We start from the raw sequence: 18627 nt of genomic DNA, 5'->3' as shown, positions 1-18627 counted from the left end.
GCTTCCTGTGGGTGGATGGAAGTCCCGCAGCTTAGCGCCACTTCTGGGAGTTCCAGAAGTGCGCTGGCTGCTTTGCCAGGCGCGCTGCGGGAAGGGGCCCTGGCTCTGGAAGAGGAGCATGGTGATTTCCCTGCACTGGCACAGGAGGCATGAGCTGTCCCCGGGGCAGGCACTCGCGGGGTTTCCCTGCACCCCAGAGTGTGTTTCAGCCCCAGGGTAGGCACGCGCAAGGGAGGAGGAAAGGGGGGGTGTTTCGGCCCCAGGGCAGGCACGCACAGGGGTTTTGGCTCTGTGGCAGGTGCGCGCAGGGGTTGCCCCTGAGAGGTCGCCTGAGTGGGCTTCCCTGCTCTGTGGGGGGGGGGGGCAGGCCTGGCGCGCAATGGGGCTTCCTCCTTTCGCGGGGGGGGGGGGGGGGGGGAAGAGGTATCCTGTACATGCCAAGAGATTTGTTTCAGTCTATTGCATCAAAGTTTTGTCAAGTAGTCACTAATCACAGTTTGTTATAGTAGAACAGAATCGTGTCGCTGATGTTATTACATTCTCCCTCACTTCAATAGGCAGCTCTGTTCTTCCAGTAACAGCTGATAGTTTAACTTTCTTGTCTGAACAGGTGCTTCAGAGATAAAAGGATAATCTTTAATTTGAAATGTGTTCATTTCAGCCTCATTTTATAGTCATTCATTGTAATAATCTTAAGCAACACTGAATGTAAGAGATCAGACTGTTCTCGGATTTTATTTTAATTGACTTCCCCCTTTAAGTACAGAGGCCTGACCAATATTATCAGCAAATGCAGCCCAATTGCTATTGTAACTCCAACAGGTAAAAGCTCACAACACTCACCACCTTGGAATAATCCCATTTTCTAAACTTGTTGTTTGACTTCGCAGCCAGCGGCGCTGGTAGCTACTGGAAGAAGAGGATGAGGAACTTGGTGATGGGAATGGTGTAATCAAGAGACTGCTTAGAGATGCTGTCAAAAGAGCAAACATATTGACATTTTGCTGAGTGCTGATTAAACAGTACATTTCCCTCTGGCTAGGTTAACATGAGTATCATTCTTGCCAATTGATTTTCTAATTTCTTTTTAAAAACAGTAGCTTTTCTTTCAATCTAACTATTCTTGCTACCTTAAGAAAAAAAAGTCTTCTACTGTGTAAACAAGACCAGACTGTTACATGGAGTGGGTGGTGATGCTATGCTGATGGTGTGTCTCTCCTCTGAGCTGGCTTAGACACCTCTGTAACCATCTGCTTAACGAGACAGTGCCAGTCCTGACAGACCAATTCACATCTATGTATGTACAGCTTTTCTTCCTACTGAGCAAAAATACTCACCCTTCTTTTCTTTGAGGGAAACACTCCTACCAATTTCTTCCTTAACTTATACATTTATATTACTGAAATACTGCATAAGATGAGAACCACATGAGTTAACGTTGCAAAGGCAGAGTATCACAAAATATCCCTCCATTCTTGCTGCTTTGTAGGAGAGAAGGGCAGGGGAATGTTCTTGCAGTGGAACTGATGAGCAGAAACCTAGCTTACTGGCAAGGGAACTAACTGCTCAACAGATCTACAAGTTTGGGTAGTTTTGCTGTAACCGGGATTATCCAAATTCTACTCCACTAGTTGGTCAAAACTTGAATTTGCTCAATCACTGTGCTAAAGGCTTTGCTTTCCATCAAATGGGAAAAAAGAAACAGATACCTGACCGAGCAATGCCGCTGTCTCTGTCCTCATTTTGCCCTCTGCTAGGCATATCAACGGGTGTGCTGTGTGCTAAAGTAAACAGATTAGACCAACAAAAACATCAGATGCCTCATACTGATGGTTAAACAAAGTTTATGTTTAAAGGCCACACAACAGCAAATTGACATCCAGTGGAGTTAATTTAAGCAATAGCTATACCCATAGTGTGTGGACAGAAAGAAAAAAAAATAGCATTCGAAGAGATGATGACAAACAATATTTCAATAGTGAACACTAGTGGAGTGATCACCTGTTTTTATTTTAGGCTAAAATACCTTTTAAGTACCTACAGGAATCTGAACGTTATTTTATACACACTGAAAAGTCATACAGCTGAGAATTAGGCTCTTGAAAGAGTCTCAGGTGGAATTACCAAAAACGGAAGCACCTGAAATTGCTAGTGATGCTTAAAAATCCAGATTTAGTTTATTTTTGTAGTGTCACAGGCATTGAACAGGCTAACAATACTTTATATGGGTAGCCGAGAATCAGGTTTTTTTTTTTTTTCCTTAAGTAACCACGGTGCTTGCAAGTTTCCAACTTAACATCATTAAGTGAACACTCAGTGCACTGTAGATCAGCAGTCAGTGGTGTTAGTACATGCTCACTTAACTTCTGAAGCATGCAAGATTTGTAGGGAAATTAAGTAACTTTTCATTTTTGCAATCAACGTGATCAATTATAGCGAAGGTTCACCCCACAGGATGAGTCATCACGCCTGTAAAAGGTTCTTTTCATATGTAAAGTAGGCTAACTGCTATTTTTGAATTTAAAATAATATTGTAAAATCAAAAAGCTTAAAAGCCTCCTAGATTCAATTCAATGGTATCTTGAAAAGTTGCCATCAAGCAAAAAAATTCCACAGGTCAAAAGATATTGGAGGAAAGCAAAAAGATAAAAGAAGCAAAAGGGAACTGCACACCAGCAAGAGACCATCTGTAGACCAGGAAACATAAATCCTCTTAGAAACACAAAGGCTCATTTATTATTAAATACACTTTACATTGGGCAGTTTCTTTAATGTGAACGTTTGTGGTAAGGGAGGGAAGAACAGGAAGCAATTTATTGCAGCCAGGTACTTCAAGAAGGCTTGAGTCACAATATAAAGCCAGTATGTGCCTATAAAGCCAATATAAAGCTAATATGTAAAATATCTCCTCTATCACTTCAGCCCTGTGTTTCTAGAGTGTAATTATGGACCTTTTGCCAAGATTCAGAAGGCACTAGATTATTGTGGGTGGGTCACACTGTGCTCAGCATTCCACACAAACCTGCAAAGAAAGAAGCACTCCGGATGAGCCGGAGGGGAACTCCTTCAGATACACCCTGCAGAATTTTGCTGCTATACAGCTGTAACACACCTAAGAAGAGCAAGGCAGAGATAGTGCAAGACAAAAAACAAACAAAAACAATTAAAGACAATGTATGGAAAATAGTTTAAAAAAAGAATAAACACAAAACAGATGGTGTCATCAGGAAAAGATTGTTTAAAATAAATATTATTTACCTAGATTACTTCCACTGCGACAGCTGCCCAAACCATTTTGATTAGAGCTCAACTTTCCCACATTGGGATCTTGGTTGATGTATTCAAAGCTATCTTGCAAGCTAAAAAGGGAGAAATATCAAGGTTTCTAAGGAAGTGGACAGAATAGCTTCCACTAATATCAAACTACATTTTGTTTATTTGCTTTGTTTTGTAAATCTAACCATCAAGTTCATGGAATAGCAGCTACTCCTATATTATAATAGATATAAGAATAGAAAATAGAACATGGAGGACTACAAATTTTAAGACTGTACCTTTTGGAATTAACTACCTTTCCATGTCTGGTCACTGCTCTCAGCGATTTTGAAGGGTAGGGGGAAATGGAGAAAAAAAAAAAACACGGAGCTATTTATGAAGGAGAGAGAAAGCAGGAGTAGAAAAATACATGCACACTTTCCTTATTATATTAAAGAGGTAACTTGTTGAGAGTGGAAAGGTGTCACGGAAGATAGAAACCCAAGTTCTTTGAATGTTTAATCCAGGCCTCTTAACTGTGAGTTTCACCCACTGCTCATCCAGAGGCACATGTAAAGAATTTAAGGGCACGTCTACACAGCAATTCAACACTCACTCTGGGCTTGGGTCATTTGACTGGCCCACGGGGCTTGGGTTGCAGGGTTGTAAAACTGCTGTGCAGATGTTTGGGTTTGGACTGGGAGTACAGACTCTAGGGTCCCCAAAAGGGTGGAGGGTCCCAGAGCCTGGGTTCCAGTCTGACCATCTACACTGTACGTTTTAGCTCTGCAGTCTAACCGCACGAGCCCAAGTCAGCTTATCTAGGTAAGTTGCTGCCATGTTGCAAATCATATCCCAGTGTAGATGTGCCCTGAACGATCCCATTCCCCACTCGCCTACATGGGACAGCTAAAGCTCAGCATGTGAATATAACTCATGAACACTCCCTTTCACTCACTGCCAGCAGAGATTTGGTCATTTGGTCTGAGAAGCCCTCCAGTTTTATACAGACCAATTGTACGAGGAGTGACAGAAGAACTCTAAAATGAGAAATGGGGGAAAAAGAGACCGGAAACAACTTAACTTACTTATTTGTGCTGCCACTGAAGCTTCCCACTCTGGCTGAGAACACTTTACTTATCATAAGCTGCGGAGGAGAGCTGAAAGGATAAACAATTATCATCATCTTAGTGACTCAACAGTTCCAATACTTTCTCCTTCCCCGTTTCTAAGCATTTGGCAACATGAAATAATCCTAGAAGAGGAAACAACTCACCGTATATAGTGGATTTTCAAGGTAGAGCCTTTGTAACTCATTGCCACTGAGCCAAACATCATTTCTCCAAGCATGTTGACATCAGAGGCTGGTCTGGTATACTATAAAAAGAGAGTAAAAGAAGCAAATCAAAACCTATTGCATCAGTTTAGTGTGGTGCTCACCACTACTGAATTTTGAATGTGAAACACACGTAAACTGCTTCCTAGTGAAGAGCAGCATATACCAAGAGGTGTTTGAACAATGTGGACTTCCAATTACAGTGCATGCTACATTTAGTTCATCAGGGAGGCCCAACAGTTCCTATTTTAATCAGCTCTCCCAAATACATGCAATGAAGAAATCCACACAGAGTCTTTGCAGCTGGGCCAGACAAGTAATTTTATATCTCCTTCCCACATCCCTGTGCTGTAGGATGTTGGTTGAGAAATACTGCAAGTCTGAAAAGTCTGGACCCTTAGGCTATGTCTAGACTACGCAGAAGATTCGAAAGAGGATATGCAAATTCCTGCAGAATTTGCATATCTTCTTTCGATCTCACTTTAGAAAGCGGAGCTTTCAAAAGTGAAATTAATCGGGACCCAACTTTTTTGCCAAACCCCCCCTTTTTCGAAAAGCCACGTAAACCTCATTTTTTGAGGAAAAGCTCCACTTTCAAAAGTGAGACTGGAATTTGCATATCCTCTTTCAAATCTTCCGAGTAATCTAGACATAGCCTCACATGTTACTTTAATATTGAAAAAATCTTTTCTTGTCTAAATTAACTAATTTTGATGGCAAGATATACTTAGAATGACAATTTTAAAATAAACAAAATAAGTCCCGTATTTAAAATAAACAAAATAAGTCACTTATCGGGGAGTGATTTATTCTCCTTCTCACCAAGGGTGTGTCTACACTACACCTCTCTGTCGACAGAGATGTAGATTAAGAATGTCGAAATTGCTAATGAAGCAGGGATTTAAATATCCTGTGCCTCATTAGCATAAACATGGCCACCGCTATTTTTTGAAACGGAGCTTTTTTGAAAAACGCAGTCTAGATGCGGATCTGTGGAAAATAAACCCTTTTTCAACAGATCCTGTATGCCTCGAAAAATGAGGTTTACAGGATCTGTCAAAAAAGGGTTTATTTTTGACAGATCTGTGTCTAGACTGCTGGTTTTTTCCAAAAAAGCGCCGTTTTGAAAAAAAGCGACAGCCATGTTTATGTTAATGAGGTGGGGGATATTTAAATCCCCGCTTCATTAGCAATTTCGATGTGCTTGATTTGCATCCCTCTGTCGACAGAGGGATGCAGTCTAGACGTAGCCCAAGTGACGAACTATGCTGACATAAGCTATAGTATAGACCAGTGTTTCTCAATCAGTGGTACGAGTACCCTTTGAGGTACTTGAGAGAAGTATGGCGGGGTACATCTACACAACTGAAATTTGGAGAAAACTGAATTTTTTGTTTTACGTTTCACAGCGCTTTATTATTTTTGTACTTTTTACACCCAAAAATTTCATTGCCTGCCTGGCTACGATTAAGTTGTTTAAACAAATGTGTTGCAATGGTAGAAAAAAAATTGTGTGTGTCAAAAAAACTGTAGGTACTGGGGGTATTTTTTTTAGAGGGGTACTTTATAAAAAGGGTTGAGAAACACTGGTATAGAGCAGTGTTTCTCAAAGGGGTCTGCAGACCCACTCAGAGAACTGCTACCTGGGCCTCTCTGGTTTGTTTATTTACTGGCTCTGCAGCCACGGACCCTTGCAGCTCGCATTGGCTGTGGTTCTCCATTTGCAGCCAAGGGGAACCATGGTAAGCAGCGTGACCCAGGCTGCCACTTCCTGTGGCGCCCCTTGGCTGCATACAGCGAACTGCAGCCAATGGAAGCAGCAAGGATCCATGGTTGTGGAGCCGGTAAGTAAACAAACTGGAGAGGCCCAGTAGCAGTTCTCTCAGGGTGTGTCTAGACTACAGGGATTTTGAGAAAAGTGGCCTTTTTTCGAAAAATCTTTACCTGTCTCTAGACTGCTGCCACGTTCTTTCGAAAGTAAATCAAAAGAACACGGCAGTTTTTTTCAACCATGGAAAACCTCGTTTTACAAGGAATAACGCCTTTTTTCGAAAAAAGGCGCTATATAATGCAAACTGTGCTTTTTCGAAAGAGAGCATCCAGACTGGTTGTACTGGTTGTAGTGGTTGTAGTCTGGTTGTAGTCTAGACGCACTGGTTGTAGTCTAGACGCACTTTTTCAAAAGATATTTTCAAAAAAGCCTCTTTCAAAAGAGGCTTGCAGTCTAGACGTAGCCTCAGAATGGGTCTGCAAACCACTTTAGAAACACAGGCACAGACACAGCTTCAGAGGCAGGCTTCTAGGAAAAAAAATAAAAGCAGAATATGCCCTTTTTGAAGCAAAAATGAACATTAAAAAGTCACTTCCAACAGAAACTTTTTTTAAGCCTATTATTAAGGTAGCATCTAAGGGAAAGTCTACACAGGAAAAAACCCACCAAAACAAACCACCACAACAGCAAGTCTCAAAGTCTGAGTCATCTTACTCAGTGCACATAGTGTGCATGCTCCTGCTTGCTCTGGAGAACCTCCTTCCTCACCAGTTCTCATGGCCCATGCTCCAGCTGGAGCCCATAATATCTACATTGCTATTTTTAGCCTCACAGCAGGAGAATGAGTCAGTTGACCCAGGCTCTGAGCTGGCTGCTGCTGCTGCTGCTACTGGGTTGTGGGATTTTTTTTTTTGGATGCATAAATGTACCCTAATATTACCAGAACTAAAAGGCAGAAGAAATATACCTTATCTACCCTCCAAAACCAACACGTTTTATATAAGGTCTAATTTTCTTTTTATAATTGACAGTATTTTGTTTAGTCAGTTGCACCATTTCCTCAACATGGGATGCTCAGCACATAAGAACCTTATCCTATGCTCAAGTTTCGTAATTTGTTAATACGACAGTAGTCACACTGAGTGGGGTGTGACTAGTCATATGCTTTAAATCTTCACAGGAACTTTTCCTCAGTTTCCCCTGTTTATAAGGGACTTGAAAATATTTAGTCTTTTTTTTAAGAAGATGACTAGATTTCACATTGACAGGATCCATTTAAAATCCTTCCCATAAACCGGGGTGGGCAATAATTTTTTTTGGGGGGGGGGCACTCCAAGGTTTTGGAAAGTGGTTAAGGGCTGCACTTTTCTATGGAGGAGGTGTGGGGTTTGGAACGGAGACTGGGTGTAGAAGAGAGCTCACAGTAGAGAGCTGGAGTTCAGGAGAGAGTGAGGGTTCTGAGAGAGAGTTTGAGTGAAGGAGGGGGTTGTGACCTGGGGCAGGGGCTTAGGTGACAGGGTCAAGGAGGGGGTATGGGTGAAGGACAGGATTCTGACTTGGTGGATGGATGCAGAAGTGGGGCTGTGACGGGGTGAGACCCGCCTGCCCCCCTGAAACGGGTCCACCCTGTACTGACCCCGCGATTGCCCTCTCGCTCATGGGGGCAACACCGCGGGACCTAACCGCTTGCGGGCTGTGTAGCGTCGCGGCTCTGCAGCTGAGCGGCTGGTCGGTGGCCGTTGCCCAGCAACGCGGATCGCACGGCCACAGGGCAATGGCGGCCGGAAGTGATGGCAGAGGCGGAAATGACATCAGACGCCTGGGAGGAAGGGCAAGGGGAAGAGGAATAAAAGCCCCAAGGGAATTGGCAAAGGGGGGGAAAGAGAGACAGGAGAGAGACAGGGGAGGGGGAAGACAGCTATAAGATAGGTGCGAAGGAGGCGGGGTGGAAGCAGCCCAGGGCAGGGCACGGAGCCGGCACACCGGTGGGTTAAGGGTATGTACCCCCTCCGGTGGGACAGGTCCAGGAGACTCTGTCTTTAGGGCCCTGGGCTGGGGTCTGGGAGTGAGGGTGGGCCCAGACCCCGCACCCTGCACACCCAGCGGAACATACTTTTAAAAGCGGCTACCAATCAGTAGCTAGGGAGCGGAAAAGATAAGCGGGAGAGAAGGGGGTGGGACCAGACCCCCACAGGGGCGCAAAGGGTTTGTGTTACAATGTGGAGCAGGAGATTGGTATACAAAAGGAGTACATGGTAGGAGAGGGGGTATGGATGCAGTAGAGGATTCAGGCCTGGAGGAGAGGGTGGGGGGGGTTGCAGGTTCTGGCAGGGAGTTGGTACCTGGGGTGGAGAGGAGGGAGGTACAAAGGGTTTGATGATACCTGAGGCACGGAGGGATTGAGAGCCAGATGCAGGCTTTCACGGAGAAGCACTCACCTAGACTGACTCCCTGTCTGCTGCAGCCTGCTCAAAGAGGCTGGCTGCTGGGGCCACGTGCCTCTCTGCGCCATGGGACAGGACCAGACAACGGGAGCTGTGATGATTGTGCTGGGGGCAGAGGTAGCACTCAAGTCATCGCCAAACAAGGGGGTGCACAGTGCACAGAGGCTCACTGGCTGCTTTGAGTGACCTAGAGCTGGGTATTTGCCTGCCCCTGCCAGAATCAGTTGGGTTCAACCACTCTTGAAATTATTAACATTGCTCTTGCAATGGAGGACTGAGACAAACACTATTTTCTAGGCCAAGAACATGGATAGCCATAGAGCACTTATATACTTTAAACATTTCTAAGCTGCAGTTATAACTATTTTAACATATAAGTTCAGAAAAACTGAACTGTGAAAATTATAAAAAAAAACACTGAAAGCTTAGGAACTGCTCAATTTATGTAACACTTTACTTATAAAACACCCTTTTGCCTCAACATAAGGAGGGAAAGAAATGCAGTTCATATCCCCAGCATCAGTTTTTTATTTGACACATTACAAATTCTACTTAAGATCACAAATGTGTTTAAATATTTCAACACGAAGTTAGTATCTTTAGTCCTTCAGTGAAAATCTATATATAGATTTGCATAGATGTGTGACCGTTACCTGGTACTTTGGAAGCTGGTCCTTGACATGCTGTGTGCAGCCCCCTGATGGACTACGGAAAGAAATACTATTGGTCCCACTGCTTGCATGGCAGCACCTGGCAGAAGCCTTTCCTGGAGCATCTTCTACTATTTTCTGTCGGAAAAGGTTGATGGTGAATGTACGTTTAACAAACACAAAGATCTGTTTCTCTAGCTGCACCCCTGTGATTTTTGTTCAGAAGATACTGGAACAATTTGAAAGATTGTATTTGTTGATTTAAAAAAAACAACCAACAATCCACGTCACATTAGTAACTCTGGCTTTCAAGAGAAAGAGGAAAGTGGTGCCCAAGAGAACAGAAGTGTGGGATTATTCTTGAGCTTAGTCTGCCAATGAATTATGCTTTTTTATTATAGAAATAAATGGCACACACAGTATATAAATACTCTGCTTCTTCAATAATCATGATCCTGGCCAAAGTAATTTGTCACAAATCTATCTACAGCAAATGGGTCTTTTTTTCCCTGCTAGAAAGTTATAGAAAACTAGGAGTGAGCTGTAGTCTATAACAGTTTGCTAACACTTATGCAAATAAATCATTTTATAAGCTGCTTTCTATGAAATTGCATGGTGTTGTTTCCGCTTCACAAATTAACAGCAGATTTCTTCAACAGAACAAGCAGCAAAATACAAATAGTGAATAATTAGCAGGGATATTAGAATGAATAATCATTTGTGTAGAAGCTTAAAAACAAACCCCTGGCTGAATACTTAGTATGTAATAGTCACCTGTCAGTAACTGCACTGCCAACTCCTCAAGTTTACTCTCAAATCAGTGTATTGTTGGCTTGCTCTGTTTGTCAGTTTTTAATACAGACTCTTAATCTTCTACTGTTGCATGCTGTTTACATGGGTAATATTTACCACTAAGGAAAAAAGTATTTAGCTTTTTAAATAAAAATTTAAAATAGAAGTTCTTGCATGCAGAGTTGCCAATTTAGAAACAATATTTAAAAAACACAAACACCTTTTTAGCTATCCATCAAAAGGGCTAGTTTGCCTAGAATAAATGCTTACAAAGGACTCATTTGGTTACATCTAAGCTAGAAACAGGGGTATATGAAATACTGTGCTCTCATACAAATATCTATGGTAGTTTTCATCAAGCTAGCATGATAAAAACAGTAGTGTAGCAGGGCTGGCATGGGCTGTATGGACTAACTACCTTAAGTATACATACCCAAGGGGTTCAGGAAGGCTAGACCATGTTGCCGTTTGCTGCCACCTGAGTTGCCCCAACTACACAACAATTTTTAGAGGGCTAACTTGATGACAGCTACAGTGGGTATTTCTATACCATCTGGGACTTAACCCCCACCTCTAAGCATAGACATACTCTGAAAATCTTTTGGTCTCTTAAACTACTAGTATTGCAATAAATGACAAGAGGTCTCGGTCAGGAAGTCATTGTATAGGGTAGTAAACACGAATACCAATGAATCAACAATCTCTGGCAGTGTCACATTAAAGAAATGCCCTATGGAGTAACTACATCAATGTACACATGCTTCACTGATGCAAAGTAGGGTTTATTGGATTAAGTTGCATCTGTGTACATTTTGCTTTATATCCACGTATTAGGAGTTTGCACTAAAATAGTTATATCTGGATTTCCTTAATGTGGAGAAGTCTTTAGCAGATGCCAAGAGAAGAGAAAAACAGGTGGATAGAAAAGAGATAACAGACATTGTTGTATTTGATGCAATAAGCAGCACATCCATTATCTCGCCAACTGCTTTGCATTCCAGATCATGGAAAAAAGGGTGTGTCTACACTACCCCGCTAGTTCGAACTAGCAGGGGTAATGTAGTCATCCGCAATTGCAAATGAAGCCCGGGATTTGAATTTCCCGGGCTTCATTTGCATAAAGCCGGCCAGCGCCATTTTTAAATGCCGGCTAGTTCGAACCCCGTGCCGCGCGGCTACACGCGGCACGAACTAGCTAGTTCGGATTAGGCTTCTAATCCGAACTAGCAGTACTCCTCATTCCACGAGGAGTACAGCTAGTTCGGATTAGAAGCCTAATCCGAACTAGCTAGTTCGTGCCGTGTGTAGCCGCGCGGCACGGGGTTCGAACTAGCCGGCATTTAAAAATGGCGCCGGCCGGCTTTATGCAAATGAAGCCCGGGAAATTCAAATCCCGGGCTTCATTTGCAATTGCGGATGACTACATTACCCCTGCTAGTTCGAACTAGCGGGGTAGTGTAGACATACCCAAAGAGATTATAAAAGGGATATAATAAAATTGGAAGCTAAATATTGCACCTCATCTTTTTTTTTTTTTTTTTTTTTTTTTTTAAATGCAGTGTTGTTATCAAGTAAACATCTTGATTGTTAAGTGAAGCACCACTTTGGTAGAGTTATAAAACCAAGAAAATGGGAATTTAAGACATGAGCTTGGGTGGGGCTCTTCTGGGTCATTTCCAGAGACAACCCAGAAGTGCTCTCATAATTCTAGAGAGCAGAAATGTGTTTGACTTAGAGATGTAAGCAACTAGTTGACTATCCAATAAGCAAAAGCTTATCAGATAATCGACACACTAGTCAACTAGTCACTCCTCCCTCTTGCTGCCTCTATCAGAAAGAGGCAGATATGGAGGGGGGGGATAGGAGAGGGTACTGGGGAGGAAGTTGGCTTAAAAGCCAGTTTCTCCCAGCTCCATGGGAAGGGGCAAGGGCACAGCGGTGGCGTTCCAACTTTGAACTGTACAAAAGTCCCCACTGGGGTTCTTGTACATTTCAAAGATGGAATGCCGCGCTAGTCCATATTGACTAACTGAATGGTCAATGGTAATCCCATTGACTATTCGATTAGTTAATCAAAATTTAACATCCCTAGTTTGACTACAGAAGTGGCACACGCAAGTCCTCTTACTATCAATTATAAAAATAACCAGACATGTGTAGAGGATTTTGTTGTTTTTTTCTACATGGGGCTGACTGGTCTTTCATATTTTACCGCATATTTGCATTCCTTTTGTGCTGCTTTTGCTTGGCACTGCATTTATGTAACTGCTGCTAATCTAATCCCCAATGTGACTGTCATTAGGTGGTTACAAATGCACAAATGTTAGTAGTCATGTGCTTGACACAAGCTCTTGACAAAAATGGCCTTATAAAAAAAAGTGTTCTGTTCTAGGTTATCCACAGGAATAGCAAGAGAATAACACATTAAATATACTACAGCACAATTAATCATACATTTCAATACCCTTGTTAAATTGAAGATAATCTGCCTGGGTTTCTCAGATATGCATACTGAAAGGTAAAACTGCTTTAAATCTGTATTTTGTCTTTATATGAGAAGAAGCTCCCTAATCTTTTGCTCCAGGCTTGATCTCGTTCCAAACTGAAGTCAAAAGGAAGTTTGTCATAGAAAAATGGATGCAGGTTTGGGCCCTAGCCTGGAAATCTGGAAAATTCAAGTGCATCAAATGTTAATTAGATAATTTCAAAGCCATACATAGTTTTTGACAGTCAATTCTGAATATTTAAGATGTAAGTGGCTACTTTCACGAATAGGAAATAAGATGGCACAGAATTTGGTGCAGGATGTTTTGAACACACAAAAGGAGAATCTCTCTCCATGAAAGGACAATATTTTTAAATGGAAATTTATGCTTCATACATTAACTTGTTTAAAATGTTTATGCCTCTAAGAGGACCAAAATAGGTTTACATAACTGTAAATACACCTCATTTTTCTAAAAGTAAATGCAACATGGTGCATCAACCCCTTAGATATACAGCACTGACCTTGGTACTGGGACTCATGACAGAAAAAACTGGATTAGTATAGGCCACTCTGACCTATTTACCCACTTAACTAGATGATCTGTCATGAGCATCATTTGTGCCGTACTTATGTGGGTTAAGCCAATATGTGATACTCACTGAAGCTTAATTTAAATAGAGGTTCAGATGGCTGTGTTCAAACTTTTTCATGAGAGCCATTTCCACAATGCACTGCTATTTAAGTCTACACTATAACTAGCATTACATATTGACTGTACCAGTTAACATATTCCAATTAGCAGTATTAGCTGTGATTTGAAATCTATCCAATAGATTTGTTTTGTAACAAAATAAAGTTTCAGGGTAGTCCACGCTTAAAACACTGCAGCTTCTCCTTTCAGTGTAAGATGAAGAAATGAACATTGTCTTTTTAAAATTATTTACCTTGAGGGCAAGAGAACAAAAAAAATATAATCAAAGGATAACAGTGTACTATAGTGTTTCATACCTGAGCTGCCGCCTCATCAACTTTACGAACTGCTTTGGAATCAAACAAGACTTGTCTGCCTCTTCTCTCACAATCCTGGTAAACTATCAGGCGGATTTCATTCAAGTCAAAGTCTGAGCAGGGCCAGCTGCAGATTGCAAATACAGTCAGAAATTATATTCTCTCCAGAAAACTAAAGGGATTTAATAAGTGAAGAAAGTATGTACCATCAGTTAGATCTTTTGCACAATGCCGGCGGGAACCAAACTGAAATTTCAAAACAGCATCCAGAGGAGGATTTCAGAGATGTGCTGAGTGAGCACCCATGATTTGAAAATGAAAAAGTCATGTTATTACAGCGAAGCGCATGTAGGGAGGCAGTACAGCTATAGAAGCAGCAGCATAGTCTTCCCTGCAAGGATTTTAAACCTTTTTTATACATTCTTGTGCTAGTGACATATTGTCAGATCTCAGTTATCCTCATATACTAAAAAGAGGAGAAATCCTTTCAAGGCAGTAATGTTTCCTGTATTATTTAAAAAAAAAAAGAGCTGAAAGCTGAAAACTGCCACCAGCACCGAAAGGACTAAAAACATGAATAAGGAGGTGGCAATAGGAATCCTGAAAACCCAGATAGCCACCACATGCGCAGTTTTAAACTGGAGAGGGGAGGAGACAACCTGTACTTATCTGCAGGGAGGTGGGAAAAGGAAAGAGTGTGAATAAAAGCAACTATTAGTTTTGTAATCAAAAACAAAAAAATACAGTGGTCGTGCTATGGTCACACTGGACGATAAAAGTAGTCATTTTAAGATAACCCTTTCCAAGATACCAGAACCCACACTTTTAAAAACAGCACTAAAATGTGCATAATTTTGCAAATCATGGCAAGGTTCAGCAGGTTTTTTCACTGTGAGAGAGCTTTAAGTTTGGAGCTCTGCCATCAGAACCGTGGAGGCCCTCAACTAACTGTTAACTGAAATCTAAACTTTTATCTCAAATAAGCATGTGACACAGTCAAACTATTTTTGTCCAAAGTGCAGTGGCACTAAATATTTGTCTCTAATGAAAATACAGGACCATAGTAAACAAGATTTTTGCATAGGTTTCTACTCACAAAAACCAAAATGTCCACCTTCCTTCTGTTCTTTATATTAATATATTAACGGACCCACTTTTAAAGTCCCATGAATAAAATTTCAGAACTAGATCTTAGAAACTAAGTGGACAAGTTACTCCAATCCTTTCCTGCCCCCCAAGAAAAGGGTTTTCACTAATGACAGAATGCAGACTAACAATTTAAAAGGTATGCACTTTTTTTTTTATACTCCATTAAAATTACCCGAACCTGTGCATTGGCAACTTATTTTTGTCAAAAACGTAACACTCATTTAGGGATTTCACATAAATATACTATGATCACAATAGCATCAACTGTAGTAGGATAAAGGAATGCTTATGACTGGTAAAAGCGCTGACACCAAGACAAGAACTTTTGGTGCTAGTCAGTACGACTACGAAACCTATTAAGGATGTATTAGTGTAGTCAATTAATGGATAAGCAAAAGCTTATAGGTTAATGCTATAGCCTACATGCATTTCCCTTCCCCTCCCCCCACCCAACTCCCCCCCCAATAAAATTTTTAGCAGGCTAGCCAGCAGCCTGACTCCATCCTGGCTCTCATTGGGTCTGGGACCTACCCTTGCTATGGCTCTGCATTTAAAATGTATTGGGAGCTGGGTGGGAGTTCTGCCTTGTGCTGGGTTGGGAGCTCAGACCCTCCATCCCCGCCGAGACGGGGGATGCTGCCACCCAAGATAGCAACACAGGGCGACAGGCAGCCGGTCCCGCTAGGGGAACTGATATAGCGGCAGCAGCATGGAGTGACAGGAGGCTTCTTGGGAGTGAGGCCGGAACGCACTGGCTATTGGTCCCGCCTCTGGGGACTATAACAGTCAAGTAACTGAAAATAATTCATGAGATTACTCGATTATTCAATTAACCAATATTTAACATGCCTAAAACCTATGCCTAATTAACATGTCTCAATGATGCTCAAAAACTTCCTAGGTCCTAAATCTGTAAGCTCTGATAATCGAACCTCTAGGGTTCAAGGAGGTTGCCAACACCGTGCCCTCAGCTTAAGTTAACCCTCTTACATTAAGAGCACACTGTTACAGGCATTCCAATAACAGGACGACTACTATAGAGACTTACTGCTATTTTATGCTTTTTTTCCCCCAGTGCTAGAATCTCATACGTGAAAGATTTAAGATTAGAAATGTGTCACCTTCTTATACCAATTTACTATTTTTGAACTTTATACAAAAAAATCCTATCCCTCTACCAAGTGCAAATAAAAAGAAATGATCAAGACATGCCTGGCTTGTTAAATATGAGATTCCACTCAATTAAATAAAACTATTAGAAACAGCACGTCATGGATGTGGTAATGAAGATCATTCTGTAATATGTAACACCTCGTTAAACAGAGAGATCTGAGAACTATTTTGCACATCTTTCTTTAAACAAGCTTACTGCTGTAATAATTGTTCTTTCGTTTCAGATATATACCTGGCAAGAATTTGTACAAATACTGTAACTTCCTAACTGAAGACAGAGAAAAAACCCCACCATGCTTTCCTGTAATTTCTTCTTATATATATTATTTCATTTTGACTAAGATCTACAAGGCAGGGAATGTCTTCTTATTCATCAAGCACTATGCACACTTGTCATCACCTACAGCCCCCAACTTAAACCTGTCCAACACATTATCAATAAACTACAGCCTATACTGGAACAGGATACTAAACTCCAAGAGGCTCTGGGAGACAAACCCATAGTCTCCTATAGACAACCACCTAACCTCAAGATGATTCTTACCAACAACCACAGGACATACCACACTAACACCAACCCTGGCACCTTCCCTTGCAACAAACCCCGTTGCCAGCTTTGTCCACATATTCACTCTGCTGATACCATTATTGGACCTAACCAAGTGAGTTATAAGATCAAGAATATATATTCCTGCGCATCCAGAAATATAATTTATGCTATCGTGCTGAAAGTGTCCGTCTGCTTGGTACACTGGACAAACGTCTCAGACACTTTGCCAAAGGATCAATGTCCACAAAACAGATCTTAGACAGGATCACAAAGAAAAAACAGTTTCTTGCCATTTCAACCAGAAAGGACACTGTCTCAATGACTTAATTACCTGCATCCTACTTCAGAAGCCTTTTAAATCTGCACTTGAAAGGGAATCCTCTGAACTGTCATTCATGCTAAAATTCGACACTCTACGCGTGGGTCTCAACGAAGACTCTGGCTATCTTACCCATTACAAAGATAGCCTCCCCAATTATCACCTCTAATACCATTAGCTCACAGACATTTACCAACCCCCTCCTCCCACATCCCCCTTCTGTTCTGAAATTTGATTTGTCCTTTTCATGTGTGTTCATTTTTTAAAATTGTATCCTTTGGTATATATGGCTGTAACTATTTTCTTCCACTATTTGAACTGAGGAAATGGGTCTGGCCCACGAAAGCTCATCATCTAATAAATCATCTTGTTAATCTTTAAAGTGCTACATAGTCCTGTATTTTGTTTCAGCTACACCAGACTAACACGGCTACATTCCTATCACTGTTCACATTTATGATACTAATAAATCATAATAGAAGAAACTATGTATAGAGAAATTTTCAGTCAATAAACTAGTATTGAGCTCATCATAGAATCATAGACTACTAGGACTGGAAGGGACCTCGAGAGGTCATTGAGTTCAGTCCCCTGCCCTCGTGGCAGGACCCAGTACTATCTAGATCATACCTGAGATCTCAAGAGATGGAGATTCCACAACCATCCTAGGCAATTTATTCTGGTGTTTGACTACCCTGACAGTTAGGGACTTTTTCCCTAATGTCCAACCTAAACCTCCCTTGTTGCAGTTTAAGCCCATTGCTTCTTGTTCTATCCAAGGATGTAAACAAATATCCATTAACATTTGTTGTTTCCCTGACTTTCACTTTTTTGAAAATCAAGACAACCAAAAGAAATAAAGACTACTGCAGTCCAAATCTTCTACACTCAGTTACTGTAAAACTAATATTAGCTATACTCCATTGATGCAGAATGCCACTTTGAACCTGGAACTTTTGGCTATTGTCCAAACACCATTCAAGATACAACTCAACATAGCAGATTGTTAACTTCAAACCCACTCGCTTACCAATCAAAGACTGGAGATTTGACAATTATCTTCCCCACCCCTTTCTTGTAGTATAAACCAGAAACCAATTCTACATACAGTCAACACAAAAACCTTTTCTACTCATCCAGTCACAAAGATATCTAGTTCCTAAAGGCTTCAATGAAGGCCAACCTGAGACATTATCCATATCTTACTGAACTTTAGAACCCATAATTCCACTGCTTTCACACATCCTTGCAAAATAGGCCTGGATCTCCAAATTCCTGGGGAAGAATAGGTTCAGGCTATATCATGCTGTAATGGTCCTCATTTTAGATACGTATATTTGAACAGGGAAGATTTAGTTTCATTCAATTCAGTAAGCTCTGGAATTCCCCCACTAGTAAAGAGGGCAAATAAAGGTAATGGGGGAGAGTTAAGGCAAATGCTGGGATCATTCTGATATTTATGTTTCATGAATTATTGCTCTCGTTTCTTAACTTTTAAGATTTTTCTCTAGATTAACAAAACCTTCTACTATGTTATAAGTGAAAAGATATTTACAATCTTAATTCTTTATTAAAAACACATTTCAAGTAGTAGCACTGCTCTCTGAAAATCCCTCCCTCAAATGTCAATTGGAAGCAGTGCTCTTCAATTCTGTTCCCAAACTGTTGTATATTCAAATGCAACAGGGCATA

General features: G+C 41.3%; 2 protein-coding genes across 8 annotated transcripts in view; one reads left to right on the top strand and one right to left on the bottom strand.

Annotated features, from left to right (window-relative positions):
- Positions 1–17317, top strand: part of SPMIP2 (sperm microtubule inner protein 2) — a 104013-nt gene extending 86696 nt beyond the window's left edge. For both annotated transcript variants that reach the window (XR_012904194.1, XM_075930141.1), the window contains one exon: positions 16291–17317. Coding sequence is in view for 1 of the 2 variants with exons in the window: in XM_075930141.1 (XP_075786256.1) it covers positions 16291–16326 (36 nt within the window). In the remaining variant the exon portion in view is untranslated. The remainder of the gene's footprint in view (positions 1–16290) is intronic.
- The window catches only part of FNIP2 (folliculin interacting protein 2), a 72107-nt gene that overhangs the window by 29057 nt on the left and 24423 nt on the right, over positions 1–18627 (bottom strand). For 4 of the 6 annotated variants that reach the window (XM_014572962.3, XM_075930138.1, XM_014572967.3 and 1 more), the window contains exons 2-9: positions 13745–13871; positions 9460–9594; positions 4532–4632; positions 4344–4415; positions 3259–3359; positions 3023–3112; positions 1710–1781; positions 844–973 (exon numbers count right to left, since the gene is read on the bottom strand). In XM_014572962.3, coding sequence (XP_014428448.2) covers positions 844–973; positions 1710–1781; positions 3023–3112; positions 3259–3359; positions 4344–4415; positions 4532–4632; positions 9460–9594; positions 13745–13871 — 828 coding nt within the window. The remainder of the gene's footprint in view (positions 1–843; positions 974–1709; positions 1782–3022; positions 3113–3258; positions 3360–4343; positions 4416–4531; positions 4633–9459; positions 9595–13744; positions 13872–18627) is intronic. The other 2 variants (XM_006121871.4, XM_014572963.3) reach the window with 1 other exon arrangement.

Source organism: Pelodiscus sinensis, chromosome 5 (assembly GCF_049634645.1).
Source record: "Pelodiscus sinensis isolate JC-2024 chromosome 5, ASM4963464v1, whole genome shotgun sequence".
NCBI classification, from domain to species: domain Eukaryota; kingdom Metazoa; phylum Chordata; order Testudines; family Trionychidae; genus Pelodiscus; species Pelodiscus sinensis.
This window is presented reverse-complemented; position numbering and strand designations above follow the sequence as displayed.